At 36.3% G+C, this 13,685-nt stretch overlaps 1 protein-coding gene across 2 annotated transcripts in view; it reads left to right on the top strand.

The window, feature by feature from the left end:
• The window catches only part of NOSTRIN (nitric oxide synthase trafficking), an 83,802-nt gene that overhangs the window by 50,812 nt on the left and 19,305 nt on the right, over nucleotides 1-13,685 (top strand). For both annotated transcript variants that reach the window (XM_074303195.1, XM_074303196.1), the window contains 5 exons: nucleotides 57-182; nucleotides 2,167-2,265; nucleotides 2,371-2,496; nucleotides 3,746-3,854; nucleotides 5,191-5,279. In XM_074303195.1, the coding sequence (XP_074159296.1) occupies nucleotides 57-182; nucleotides 2,167-2,265; nucleotides 2,371-2,496; nucleotides 3,746-3,854; nucleotides 5,191-5,279 (549 nt within the window). The remainder of the gene's footprint in view (nucleotides 1-56; nucleotides 183-2,166; nucleotides 2,266-2,370; nucleotides 2,497-3,745; nucleotides 3,855-5,190; nucleotides 5,280-13,685) is intronic.

Genomic DNA, 13,685 nt, shown 5'->3' with positions numbered 1-13,685 from the left:
TAAAAGTGTAAATGTGTAGAAATAATCTTTTTTTTTTTTTTTTTTTTTTTTTTTAGCTACTCAATAAGCTGAAAAAATCAACAGAGAAGCTGGCAAAGGAAGATGAAAGTTATTACCAAAAAAACATAGACGGTTATGTGACCAGACTCAAATGGGAAGCCACTTTACAAAACTGCTATCAGGCAAGTAGGATGATTTTACTTTACCCCAGGCTTTGATTAGTGTCTTGGTCCCTATCACAGGCTCTGTCATTGATTAGTCTTATGACTTTCAGACAAATGACATTTCCTCTCCTTGCTTCTGTTTCCCTAGTGGTACAATTAGCTGGGAATATTTATTAGTCAAGTCTAATATCATTGGTTGGAGCAGAGTACTGCTAAGCTATTTCCAAAGAGCAGGCAATCCTAATAAGTTTAAAGGCTATTGGGGCCCTTACAGTTAAGCCTGTAACATAAGTGGGAAGAAGAGAAAGGGAACAAGGCCCAAATGATGAGTTTTAAATTTAATTAACTCTTACTGTGTTTTTGGAAGGTCAAGAAGGGACAAAAAGTTATGTTAGGGAGACAGATGAATTCAAAGAAGAAAATGGAAAAGTGGAATATGAGGGCAGAAGGTATAAAAGCATAAAAAAGTGAGAGGAATTGGTTTTTAGATTTCTGATTTTAGATTGATATTTTGATTTATGTTTAGATTTTAAATATAAAGCACACATTTAATTAGTTAAACAATTAAGAAACATCTATTAGGGCCTATCTGTTGCAACTTTTCTTTTGTATTTGGGGGGACTTTTGAGTATCTTACCATGGGAGAATACAAAGAAAAAGCAAATACAGCCCCTGCCATCAAGGAATTCCCATTGAATGGGGGAGACAATATGTACATGCAGAGTCAGTATTCCCTTTACCCCCTCTTTGCACATCTTCTCTTGACCTTTTCAGGTGCTTCCTAAAGTCAGGAGGCCAGTAAAGACCTCCCTATGGCTCCTCTCCTAAATCTGCCTTTCCTAGACAGTGCTCTGAAGGTCCTTCTCCATCCTTCACTCTAGAAAAAGCAGCAATTGTATGTCTTCTCCTCCAGGGAGCTGCTTTCTTCTAGCTGTCACATTGAAAAGGCTCTAATCCACTTATTCATGCCAAGGTATGAATAATTGATAAGGCTTTAATGTGGTGCTCCATCTAAATAAGGACCCAATTTTTAACAGAAGTCTATTCCCTAATAACTTAAAAGAATAAACTTCTCAACATAAAAAATAGATATTTTGGGATTGGGTTCCATTGATATATTGACATATTCCACCTATCCCTCAAACCAGCCTTTTGTTCCTCCCAGTAACATTGTGAGGTAGGTATCATTATTATCCCTATTTTAAGGGTGAGAAGACTGAGGTTGTGTCTTTCTAGCGTCACACAGTGAGTGTCTCAGGCAGGATTTAAACTGACTCTAAGTTCAGCATTCTATCCACTTACTACCCAGCTGAATATAGTGCCACAGCTTCAGTTTATCTCTTCCAAGTTGTCTTACATATGATCTTTCACATAATAGATCTCTTTACTAATTGATTTATAAAAATGAATTTTGTAGGTCTAAACATGGATCACATGTCGTTTCTTTCATATTTTCTTTGAAGTTATGGAAATTCTATTTTCTCCATTATTGTTTTTCTCTACTTTCACCTGCTGCTTTAAGGATCTCAGGTGAAACATGGCAGGTGTCTAATGTGCCCTTGTACCCAAAGAAGCTAGGAAAAATTTCTGAGTTATATTAATCTTAAAAGTGGATCTAGACTAGGGCTTCTTAAACTTTTTCCATTTGTGACCCCTTTTCATCCAAGAAATTTACCTGTGACCCCAGATACATAGATTTAAAAATCAGCTATATAAATCAGACATCTGATCATAAATCATGATCTCATGACCCCCATATTCAGTTACATGTCCTCATATGGGGTCATGACCCACAATTTAAGAAATATAGGACAGTCATGGAAACTTTTCATCCCCTGCGTAATCTCCATTAGATGAGAGTTTTATGACCCATTCTGTGGCATTGTCATGGTAACTGACTGCTGCTTGCTTTATCCAGAACGCTCACAGTGTGACATTTTATGTTATCCTGACATTGTTATTGGTTCATGTCTAATTTAATTAGATCTATCATGCTTTTTAGAATATCCTAGACTTGGAGAAGGAAAGAATCCAACTATTGTGTAATATCTTAAACCAGTACAATGAACATGTTTCTATTTTTGGACAAGCTTTGACCACTGTGAGTACTGAAGTTTCTTAGACTTTAGTTATACTTTCTGATAAAATGCCAAGAAACTTTCTACTTTATTTGACATTGGTATCCTGCCTTCCTCCTTTATGACAGGGTCACACCCAGCTTCACTGTGCCATCAGCAAGATTGATATTGAAAAAGACATTAGGACTTTAATGGAAGAAACTACAATTTCAACTACAGAGGAAACATCTGAATTCTTATTAACTGATTACTTTGTAAGTACAGAATTAGAAGAGGCAAACCTTAATCAAGTAGCCTACAAACTAATCAAGTAGGCTCGCTGGTGATTGGGGGGTTCTTTTGGGGAAAACACATTTGCCAATAAAAGAAAAATTCTATTTACAGGTAACACTGCCAGTGTAATTTCCAGAAATTTTAAAATAAAATGAGAAACCCTGAGGTTACTAGAAGGCAGATAAGTGCTCAGTGAATACTGAGGGCAAGGGCTGGAGTCAGGAAGACTCAAGCAAGTGAGCTCAAATCTGGTCTCAAACATTTACTAGCTGTGTGACCCAAGTCACTTAATGCTGTTTATTATAGTTTCTTCTTCTGTAAAATGAGTTAGAGAAGGAAATTGCAAACTAGTATCTCTGCCAAAAAAAAATCAAAATCAAAATGGTGTCACACAACTGAAAACTACTGAACAACAAAAATGTGCCGTGTAGACATTGTGCTAAATTCTGGAGAAATAAAGAAAAGCAAAAATAGTTCCTGCCCTCAAGAAATTACCCCTCTAAAGGGAAAGCCAGCATGCAACCACACACACACACACACACTCACACACACACACACACACACACACACACACACACACACACACACACACACACACCTCTCAGAAAGAAGCCAATAGCAGGGAAGATGGCAGAGTATGACAAGAAAGTTATCTTACAGAAGGTGAGATTTTAGCAGACTTGAAGAGCACATGAGATTGTAAATATGGCATGCCTCAAATTGGTATTGATGAGAGAAATCTTTAGAAAATGAAAGGGATATGATTGTGTGTCCCTGATTGCTCCATAAACTTTAACATAAAGTCTGGTGCCTACAGGAGCCCTGCTGAAAGGGAAAGGCTTCAGTGTAGAGATTCTCTGTTTGGTCACTTTGGTTCTGATTGAGCCACCTTAACAGGGGTTAAGATTAAGGTTAACAGATGTTTCAGCATCTACCTGTAGAATGATACATCTATTCTATACTGACTTAAGGAGAGTGAGACCCTAAAAAGAGAACATGCTTGGCTACAAGATGCAAAATATGAATAAGGAAAGAGCTGGATACAATAGGTATATCATTGTGGAATAAAGCCAAAGATCATCTTTTATTTATTTGCTTTTTATTTTTTGTAAAAGTCAAACTAAACATATTAATTACAAGTATAATGCAACAATAAAAAAGGAATTCTCCTTTCCCATTGGTATTACAATACATACAGTTTTTGTACATACATTTAATATTTCTCTACAGGAAGAAGATCTCAAAAATGGAATGAATAAAGAGAGACGAAAGTCTTCAATAAAATCAAAATTGTCAAGACTACAAGAGGATATTGAAAAAGCCTCAAGAAACAAGGAAGGTTTGTAATTATCACTTGAAGTGACCCAGTGGGAAAAATACTGCACTGAGAAACGAGATTATCATTTTGTTTTAATTTGAATTTGAACTAAGAAAAATTATCCCATTGAAGATCATCTATGAGAAACGTCATTTGTAAGACTAGAAAATATTTTTTAAAAAGAAAGAAGAGAAAAAACAGAAAGTGACCTTGTCTGCCAGTTAGATACTTTATATATCCCTGTTATTGTTTATTGTTCATCTTTTGTTTTTGAAGAGGATCAATGATATCATAAGGCAATCTTCACTATATAACTACTGCCAGTTTAAGAGGAAATGCTTTTAAAAGAGTTCTAAAATCAGGTGGGAAATGAGTAACATTTTGTGGCTAACTGGGTCTAAAGTAGCTACACAAGGTAATGTTTTTTTCAAATAGAACTTTAGGGATTATAGAAATCAACCAAATAAAATCCTCTACCTTAAAAAAAAAGTAAGTTGTATGATGGAAGTGGATAGGAATTACTGATTGTGGACAAAAGGTTGCTTGTTATTCAGAGATTCTATTAGCATTTGTCTTGTTTTGGCTCCTAGGTCAACATTTAGCATTATAGAACCAGAGAAGTTAGAATTGGAAGGGACCTAGGACAGTCATTTTAAAGATGAGGAAGCTGAGGCTTAGAGGAAGTTAATGACTTAGTTTGATTCAGAAATTGTTGAGAAGTTTGTGACTTAAGAAGAATGAGTACTTTGAATATCCAAGCTAAGTAAAGCTGCCACATGGTTAGGAATCAATCATACCACGTCAGAATCACTGTCTTAAGACAATGACAACAAAATAAAAATCTTTGTTCAAAATAACAACAAAAATAAGTGAGCATTTTAAGTAATTCACATGACCGATCCAATATTTAGAACTATTCAAACTTTCTTGGCTAAGGTCAAAATAAGTCAATGGATCATAAATGTGTAAAAGAGGAAGCAGTATGGCAGAGTATACTTTGGACTGGCCATGGAATCAGGAAACCTGGTTTTGAGCCCTCGTCTGATATTGTGTGATTCTGGGGATCACATAGCTCCTAGCTGCCTATATAGTACTCTCAAGCTATAAATTAAGATGAATGGAAGAGAGTTCTATATTTGGTGTTCTCTATGCTATGAAATCATAAATCCAACTTCTCAATCCAAAACAATCAAACAAAAAAAGTTTAGCAATAGTAACTGCCGTTAAGATTTTTTGTCTTTAAAAAAAAAAGCTCCAATTGTTATTATATTATCCCTAAGTACCAGTTGACTCTCTGTGTTAGGGGCAGAGTTCCGCAGTACGTATATTGATGCTATACATGGATATATCCTTTCAGGTCTGGAACGAATGATTAATGCGTATACAGCAAATCCTTCTTTCTCTGACACAAAGACTAAAAAAGAAACTGAAGTGCTAATGGATGAGGTAAATATTTGTAGAGTGCATGCTCTTTGAGCTTTAATGATTAAAATTCTTTTTCTGCAATATCTGTTCTATGAAGTCAGAACTAGAACCACTGCATTCAAAGAGGCAGATTTAGAGTTATTGTAAGGAAACCATATCCACCTTTTATTTCAGTTGACAGAGAGAACACTTATGGACTACAAATTCATGCTACATACCCAAGCTCACTTGAGCCTTGCTACCATTCAAGCATTATTCACTTTACTCTTATTGAAAGATCTTGTTCCCCATAGTGACTGTTTCAAACCATTTAAAGTGTCCTTCCCTACTAATGATAACCCATTACTTTCCCAAAGCAATCCATTCTACTTTCCTATATACCCAATTTTTAGAAGGTTTTTCCTTACAATAACCCTAAATCTGCCTCTTTGAATGCAGTGGTTCTAGTTCTGCCTTCTCAAACCAAGTTTTGGTGTCCAAACAAACAATTGACTCTATTGTTTGATTCTTTGTACCTCATTTGAGATTTCCTTGGCAAAAAGACTGGCAAGATTTGCCATTTCTTTCTCCAGCTTATGTTATAGATGAGGAAACTGGGCAACAAGGATTAAGTTGCCCAGCTGAGGTCAGATTTGAACTCAGCATTTCCAGGCTTGCTCCACATAGCTGCCACGGGAAACCAAATGGAATACATATTCTTTCCTTCAAATTGTTGGCCATCCTTTGTTCTCAAATAGGACATCATAGATGATGTCTTGATTTGTATGTGACTTACTATATTTAGATGAGGCAATGCTACCTAAAGTCTTCAACCTTAACGCTCTCCTCCAGAGTCATCAAAGCACAGTGGCAGGACATAATTCACTCCCATGGATATAATTACTATCTTTATGCTCATGACTGTTCCAGATGATAGCCTTTCAAATGTTTGGAGACAATGATCATGTCTATGCTAAATTTTCTCCTCTTTAAGATAAATATCCAGTTTTTTCAACTGTTTTTCATTTTTGGCACACTCTTAAGATATGTCACACTTATCTGAATGTTTTCTAGCTTATCAATTTTTAAATAAAATTTTGTTACCAATAATATATAAAGATAATTTTTAAAATTTGTTTTTATAAATGAGTTCCAAATTTTTCTCTCTTCCATCTTCCTACAATGGTAAGCAATTTCATATAGGTTAAAAACACATTTCCATATTATGTTGAGAAAGAAGAAACAGCACACACAAAATTTAAAAAGTGAAAATTGTATAGTTTGATCTCTATTCAGAGTCAATCAGTTCTTTCTCTGAATGTGCATAGCATATTCTATCATGAGTCCTTTGGAATTGTCTTGAAGCTGATCAATGTTCTTGCTAAAATGTAGCACTTAAAATGGAACACAATATTCCAGATTTGCCTTTTAATGCTATCAAAAATCACATTAGATGTCAAACTACACTGTTGACTTATATTGAAATTGGAGTTTGATAAGATCATCATACCTATTTTTTTAAGGAACAAACAAAACAAACAAATAAAAATAAACCTACTTTGTAGACATTCCTCCCCCATATTATACTAATGATGTTGACTGTTTTGACTCCAAGTAGATTTCACATATATTCACAATAAATGCCACTTTTTGGATTTGGCCCAGCATTCTAATCCATCGAGGTCCTTTTGGATCCTTAGTCTCCATGCAACAGTTAGCATAAGCATGCAATTGCTATCTTTATCCAAGTAATTGATACAAGTGTTAACTGACATAGGGCAAAGCATCAATCCATAGAGTATTCTTCTATAAAGTTCCTTTCAAGTTGACATCAAATCATCAATAACTCTTTGGTTCTGTTCATTAATCAAAGTTCAAAGTGTCCTTTGTCCTAATTGTACTATTATTTAGCCCACATCTCTCCACTTTGTCTTCGAGAATGGCATGAGAAATGTTGTCAAATTATTTGCTAAAATCCAGGGAAGATAGCTGGTACAGTAGATAGAATGCCTTTCTGTGAGCTCTTTGAAATCTGCTCTTGCAAAACATAAAGCATAGGTCAGATGATTCTTGGTTTTTCTTTCCCTTCATATTACAAATTTGTAAGATAGACATTATGTGTCAGAGATGAGATTTGAACATGGGTGTCTGTGTGGCTTTGAGGCTGGTCTCTATCTACTACCCCTAAGATGTCTGGAAGTACTAATAATAAATAAAATTTTAGTGCAAACTGACTACTTAGGGCAGCTAGGAGGCATAGTGCTGGGCTGAAGACATCTTCCTGAGTTCAAATCTGGCCTCAGATGCTCCCTAGCTATATGACTCTGAGTATGTTACTTGACCCTGTTTGCCTCAGTTTCCTCCTCTGTCAAATGAGCTGGAAAAGGAAGCTGGAAAAGGAAATAGCAAACTATTCCAGTATCTTTGCCAAGAAAACCCCAAATGGAGACTTGAAAAATCAGATATTATTGAACAACATCATTATTCTGCATTACTTTCCCATGCTCCCAACTACTGCACATTTTTTTTAAAATCTAAGTTGGTCAGTGAGGTTTTTAGGTATCAACATTGTTCTCTTTAGACAACTTCCTTTTCTCTTTCTCATCAGAATTGGTTTTCTTTATGTCATAAAAATTCCATTCTTGAGTGTTATCTGTACCTCTTATGCAGACTTCTCTTGTAGAATTTTAGGTCATGAGATCCTGCCTATTTTTTCTATGATCTCTTTTAAAATGCTCTATCAAAACATAATGCATATGTCAGATCATGACTGGCTTTCTTTTCCTATTGCATTACAAGTTCTCCAGATAGAGTGCACCTTCTTCCATTATTTTCTCCTCAACAATCAATCTCTCTCTCTCTCTCTCTCTCTCTCTCTCTCTCTCTCTCTCTCTCTCTCTCTCTCTCTCTCTCTCTCTCTCTCTCTCTCTCTCTCTTCCTCTCTCTCCCTCCCTCCCTCCCTCTCTCCCTTTCTCTCTGTCTCTTTCTCTCTGTCACTCTTTCTCTTTCTCTCCCCCACTAATCTACCTCTCCTCCTCCTCCTCCTCCTCCTCCTCCTCCTCCTCCTCCTCCTCCTCCTCCTCCTCCTCCTCCTCCTCCTCCTTCTTCTTCTTCTTCTTCTTCTTCTTCTTTTCTTCTTCTTCTTTTCTTCTTCTTCTTCTTTCTCCTATCTCTCTGCCTCTGTCTCTCTACCCTTGCCATGCTGACTCTCTTAGCCTCTATCTCCTTTTTTTCTTTGTCTTTGTTTCTCTCACTCTCTGTTTCTATGAAATTCAAAGCAACTAAGAATTTCTTGGTTTGTCCTAATGAGAGTTGAGGTCATGGGTTTAATTGCTGCTTTCTTTATTTATTTTTCTCTCTCAGAAATTTCAGTCTCTTATTGCTACTCTCCCTACACCATAACTACTTTCTTACTTGATGGATAGCCATAAGTATTTTTATCTTCTATCCTCCTTTATTAGTTTAGAGGCCCTTTGATTACATTTGCAAGACTTTAGGCAAATTCATCTCCCCAGTCTTTCTTAGGTTTACAGTATTCTCTAGATAAGAGCTCATTATTCTTGTATTTTTAGCTACAGTCCAGAATTCCAAGTCTCATTCTCAAAGAGCTCCTTCCAAACCAAGTACTCCCCTTTATAAATCTACTTTTCTCATTAGAAATCCTTGCATTCAGTTGGCACCAGTGATAAAAACATCAGTTATGTTCCTAACTTCTTCAGTTTCATGACTAAGACTTCATAATATTTAGTAATGCTTCTAGGCTCCTTCTTGCTATATGATTTGTGTCCAAATGAATCACTAAAAGTGGTCATTAGGTTTGACAGAGATGGAAAGATTCTTTGTGATGTTCTCTATGAATATTTCAGGAAAACATCTTTCTCATCCTTCCTTCTGATCACAGGAAAAGAAATATTTTTGCCACAAGCCAGAGCTACTGTTTTATCCATTCTCCTTTCACCCTATTTCTTTCTGCCTCTTGATCAGGGTCATACTGCTAGCAAATATTAAGTATCTGAGGCCATATATGACTCCTCCTGACTCCAGGGCCAGTGTTCTATCCACTGCACCATTTAACTGCCTACCATTGTTAAACTATTTTTAAAAAGGTTTTGGGGGGAGGATTCTGGGAAAATGGCAGAGTAGGTTGGTAAATTTCAAGTCTTCCCAATTTCCCCCACAAATAGAACAAATTTGTGCCTCAGGGTGAACATAGACTCGTGAAAAATCAAGGTGTGGGGAAGAACTGAGGCCCTCTGGATACAATCAGAGAAGATCTAAAGAAAGACCTGGGCCAAGATTAATCCTTGTGAAGTTCAAACACCTCTGGGCTAGCACTGCAGAAACACAAAGTAGGGTTTCAACTCAGGTTGGCTGGATATAGTAGAGCCTTATCAGAAACCACAGAAATTCACTGCTTGTGAAATCTGGGTCTGAGTCCGGAAGACTGAGTGAACCTCTACTGTTAGGAATGCCAAGATGGAATATCGTAAAGGAACCAGAATACCCGTGAATGTAGAGGCAGTGGAGTAGGGCACTGCTGGCTGTGAGCACTTGCTGGAGGATGGAGCTCTTGGTTTGCAGCTCCTGGTCAACGAGGAAGCTGGAGAAAGCATCCCCCCCATCCCAGAATTAGAGGTGCTTACCTGAATATCTCTTATTTTAAAAAAATGAACCAGCAAAGAAGAACCCCACTATAGAAACATAATATGAAAACGGGGAAGACACTTCAAAGGAGGACAATGAAATTTTTAAAAAGCTCCTACTCCAAAGAATAACATGAAATGGCTCCTAGCCCAAAGAGAATTTAAAGAAAAATTCAAAAAACAATTTGAAAACCAAATGAGAGACATTGAGAAACACTAAAACTAAAAACCATCCAAGAAAGGCAAGAAAATTATGAAAAAAATTAACCAACTAGAAAAGGAGATACAGCATCTCAAAAATGAAAATAACTCTTTGAAAATTAGAATTGGACAAGGAGAAGCCAGTGAAGCTATGAAAGAGCAAGAAATAACAAAACAGATTTTAAAGAATGATAAAGCAGAATAGAATGTGAAACATCTTATAAGAAAATGACAGATCTAGAGAACAGATCAAGAAGAGGAAATATAAGATTAATTGGACTGCCTGAAAGTGACCAAAAAAAGGACCTTGACACAATAATACAAGAAAATGATGGAATATGAGGGGAAAGTAGAAATAGAAAAAATCTACTGATCATCACTTCAATGAGATACTTTGTGGAAAGCATATAGAAACATTATTTCCAAATTCTAAACTCCCAGATTAAAGAGAACATTTTGCAAGAAACAAGAAAAAAAATTCAGATATGCTGGAGCTACAATTAAAATTGTGCAGGACTTATCAGTAGCCACAATAAGGTACCACAAGTTCTGGAATCATATTCAGTGACAATCAATTTGGCCTGCAGTCAAAAATATCATATCCAGCAAAATTATCTATAATGTTAAATAAGAAAAATGGACATTTAACAAACTTGCAGATTTTCAGGACTTTTTATCAACCAAACCCAAACTTAATAGAAAATTTAACAGAAAAGCCAATAGCAAAAATCAATTTCAAGGGAGGCAGCTAAGTGATGCAGTAGATAGAGCACTGGCCCTGAAGTCAGGAGGACCTGAGTTCAAATGCGGCTTCAGACAATACTTCCTAAATGTGTGACACTGCACAAGTCACTTAACCCCAATTGCCTCAGCATTCTACTAGGCACATGACAATGTTCTCTTTTGTTTCATTTTGTTTTGCATTCCTTTTCTGTTTTTCTTTTTCTTATTTTGTTTCTTTAAAATACATTTGAAAAAAAAAAGAAAAAAAAGTTTTTCATATTAATGCCTCCCCTTCTTGGAGGGGACCCTCTCACCAATACTGTAAATTAGGTCCTCACTACTCATTGGAGGTTATTGTTCTGTCACCAATGATCATTAAATTCAATGTTTTTAAACTTTTTTACTTCCCTTTAGCTTTGGATTCTACTAACCATTCATCATCAACATTCACATATTCATAGAGTTTTAAGATTTGCAAAATGCTTTAAACTTTGGAGAGGGATTAGAAATATTACTGCATTTTATCCTCATAAGAATATTAGGAAATAGGTTATATGACTCCCATTTTATAGAAGGTAAAACTGAGGCACAGGTCCACAGGGTCACACAGCTGGAAAGTGTGTAAAGTCAAATTTGAATTCAGATCATCCTGACTGGAGGTCCAGCACTCTATCTACTGTACTCACCTAGCTGCTTCTCCCATAAGTTACCTAATTAAATACTCAACTTAAGAGACTCTTCAACCACTTCTCTGTTTCATTCACTGATTCCCCATAATTTTCCTGAACCATTGTTTTTGCTAGATGGTACAGTGGATAGAGGGCCAGATCACTAAGTGCTCTAATTATTAACTATTATTATGACTTTAAGATCTGTATTTTCATCTTCATCTATCTTCAGAACATCAACACTTGAATTTCTCATACACACACCCAGATTTCTAATTCCACACACATGTCTAAGACAGAGATCATTTTTATTTCCCCTAGACCTACCCTTCCTTCTGTTCATTTTTTTCAGTGATTTCACCACTCCTTTTTTATCTCATTTGTTACCTTAACATTATTCTGGATGCCAAATTTCTCGAAATCTCTTATATTCAATCAGTTCTGCCATTTTGATTTCTGCCACAATTCTCACATCCATTCCCACTCCCACTTCCCTACAACAAGCCTTTGCCAGTTACCTGTGGTATATTGCATACCTTTCCTAACAAGACACATTCCCCCCTTTTCTTTTTTCTCTTGTTCATAGAATACTCTGTTGCTGAGTAAAGATTTCTAAGGTTAGAATTTGTCAGACCACTGCTGCGCTCCAGGCTTAATGAGATCTTTCTGGCCTGCCAGATCAAATTCAGATTTCTGTGCCTCACATTCAAAGCTCTCCACCAATTGATATCATACCTTTCTACATCATTCAGCATCCCCCACTCCATGCATTCAGTACCTTAAGCAAGCTGGCTAACCCCAAGTGCCCAGAATGTGCTTTATATTCTCATGCTCTCCCTTCCTCTTTCCATCTGCTGAATTTCTATTTCTCCTCCTACCCACCCACCTCAAATGCTATCTCCTGCAGAAGACCTTTTGTGATCTTCTGCTTCAACAACCTTGCTCCCCCAACATACACACACACACACACACACACAGAGCATTTGGCCATATAATAATAATTATTATTATTATTTTTTGTGTTGAGGCAGTTGGGGTTAAGTGACTTACCTAGGGTCACAGATACTAGGTGCTAAGTGAACTCAACTCCTCCTGACTTCAGGGCTGGTACCCTACCCACTGTGCCATCTAGCTGCCCCTGTCTTATAACTCTTTAAGCACTTGTCATTCAATATAGCATTTTACAAATTGTGATATGTGATTATCATGAAATATTGTTCTATGGAAAATGATGAACATCAGAAAACAAAACAAAACAAAACAAAGAAAGCAAAATGGATTTCAAGCAAAATGAAATGTATTGTATAAAAAGTAATAGCAATGTTTTGGGATGATCAGCTCTAAATGACTTTGCAAATCTCAGTAGTACAATCATCCAAGACTACTCTGAAGGACTTAGGATGAAAAATCCTATCCATACCCAGAGAAGGAACAGATTGTGTTTGATACAAATGAAAGGTTTCTCTCTGTCTCTCTGTTTCTTTCTCTTTCTGTGTCTCTCTCTCCCTCTCTGTCTCACCCTGTCTCTTCCTCACTTTATTTTTTTTTTAATTAGGCTGGGAGATCTGTTTTCTTTCACAACATGATATTTATGGAAAGTTTTTATACAACTTCACATATGGTTTCTTCATGGGCTTGGAAGTGAGGATAAGAGAGAGAATCTGGAACTCAAAACTCAAAAGTTTTGAAAACAAATGAAAAAATTGTTTTAAATATAACTGGGGGGACAGCTAGATGGTGTAATGAATAGAGCACTGGCCCTAGATTCAGGAGGATCTGAGTTCAAATACCAATGTGTGACCCTAGGTAAGTCACTTTACCCCAACTGTATCGCAAAAAACAATAAATAAATAATTTTTAAAAATTGTAATTGGGGAAAAATATTAAATAAATAATTTTTTAAAAAAAGACTTCCTGTCAGCATAGTAGCTTTTTATAGTCACGTTCTCTTTTGCTGTTGCTGTTTTCTAATCTATTTATTGACATGGATTTTATGTTTGTTTTGGGCTCTGCTCATTTGTTGGAAATATTTATATAGACCTTCTGTTTATAAGCCTTTCAACTACATTCATTGCTCAGGCTGGTGATCGTAAGTTTTCAGTGCTTTCAAATTAGTGTGATTCAAAGAGCACTTCATTGCCCTCCTAGTTTGTGTTCTGAAAATTCCTGATGTGATTTTTGCATCAGTTCATGTGTTGAATCCCCATCTATCG

This window comes from Sminthopsis crassicaudata, chromosome 3, assembly GCF_048593235.1.
Source record: "Sminthopsis crassicaudata isolate SCR6 chromosome 3, ASM4859323v1, whole genome shotgun sequence".
Lineage (NCBI taxonomy): Eukaryota > Metazoa > Chordata > Mammalia > Dasyuromorphia > Dasyuridae > Sminthopsis > Sminthopsis crassicaudata.
This window is presented reverse-complemented; position numbering and strand designations above follow the sequence as displayed.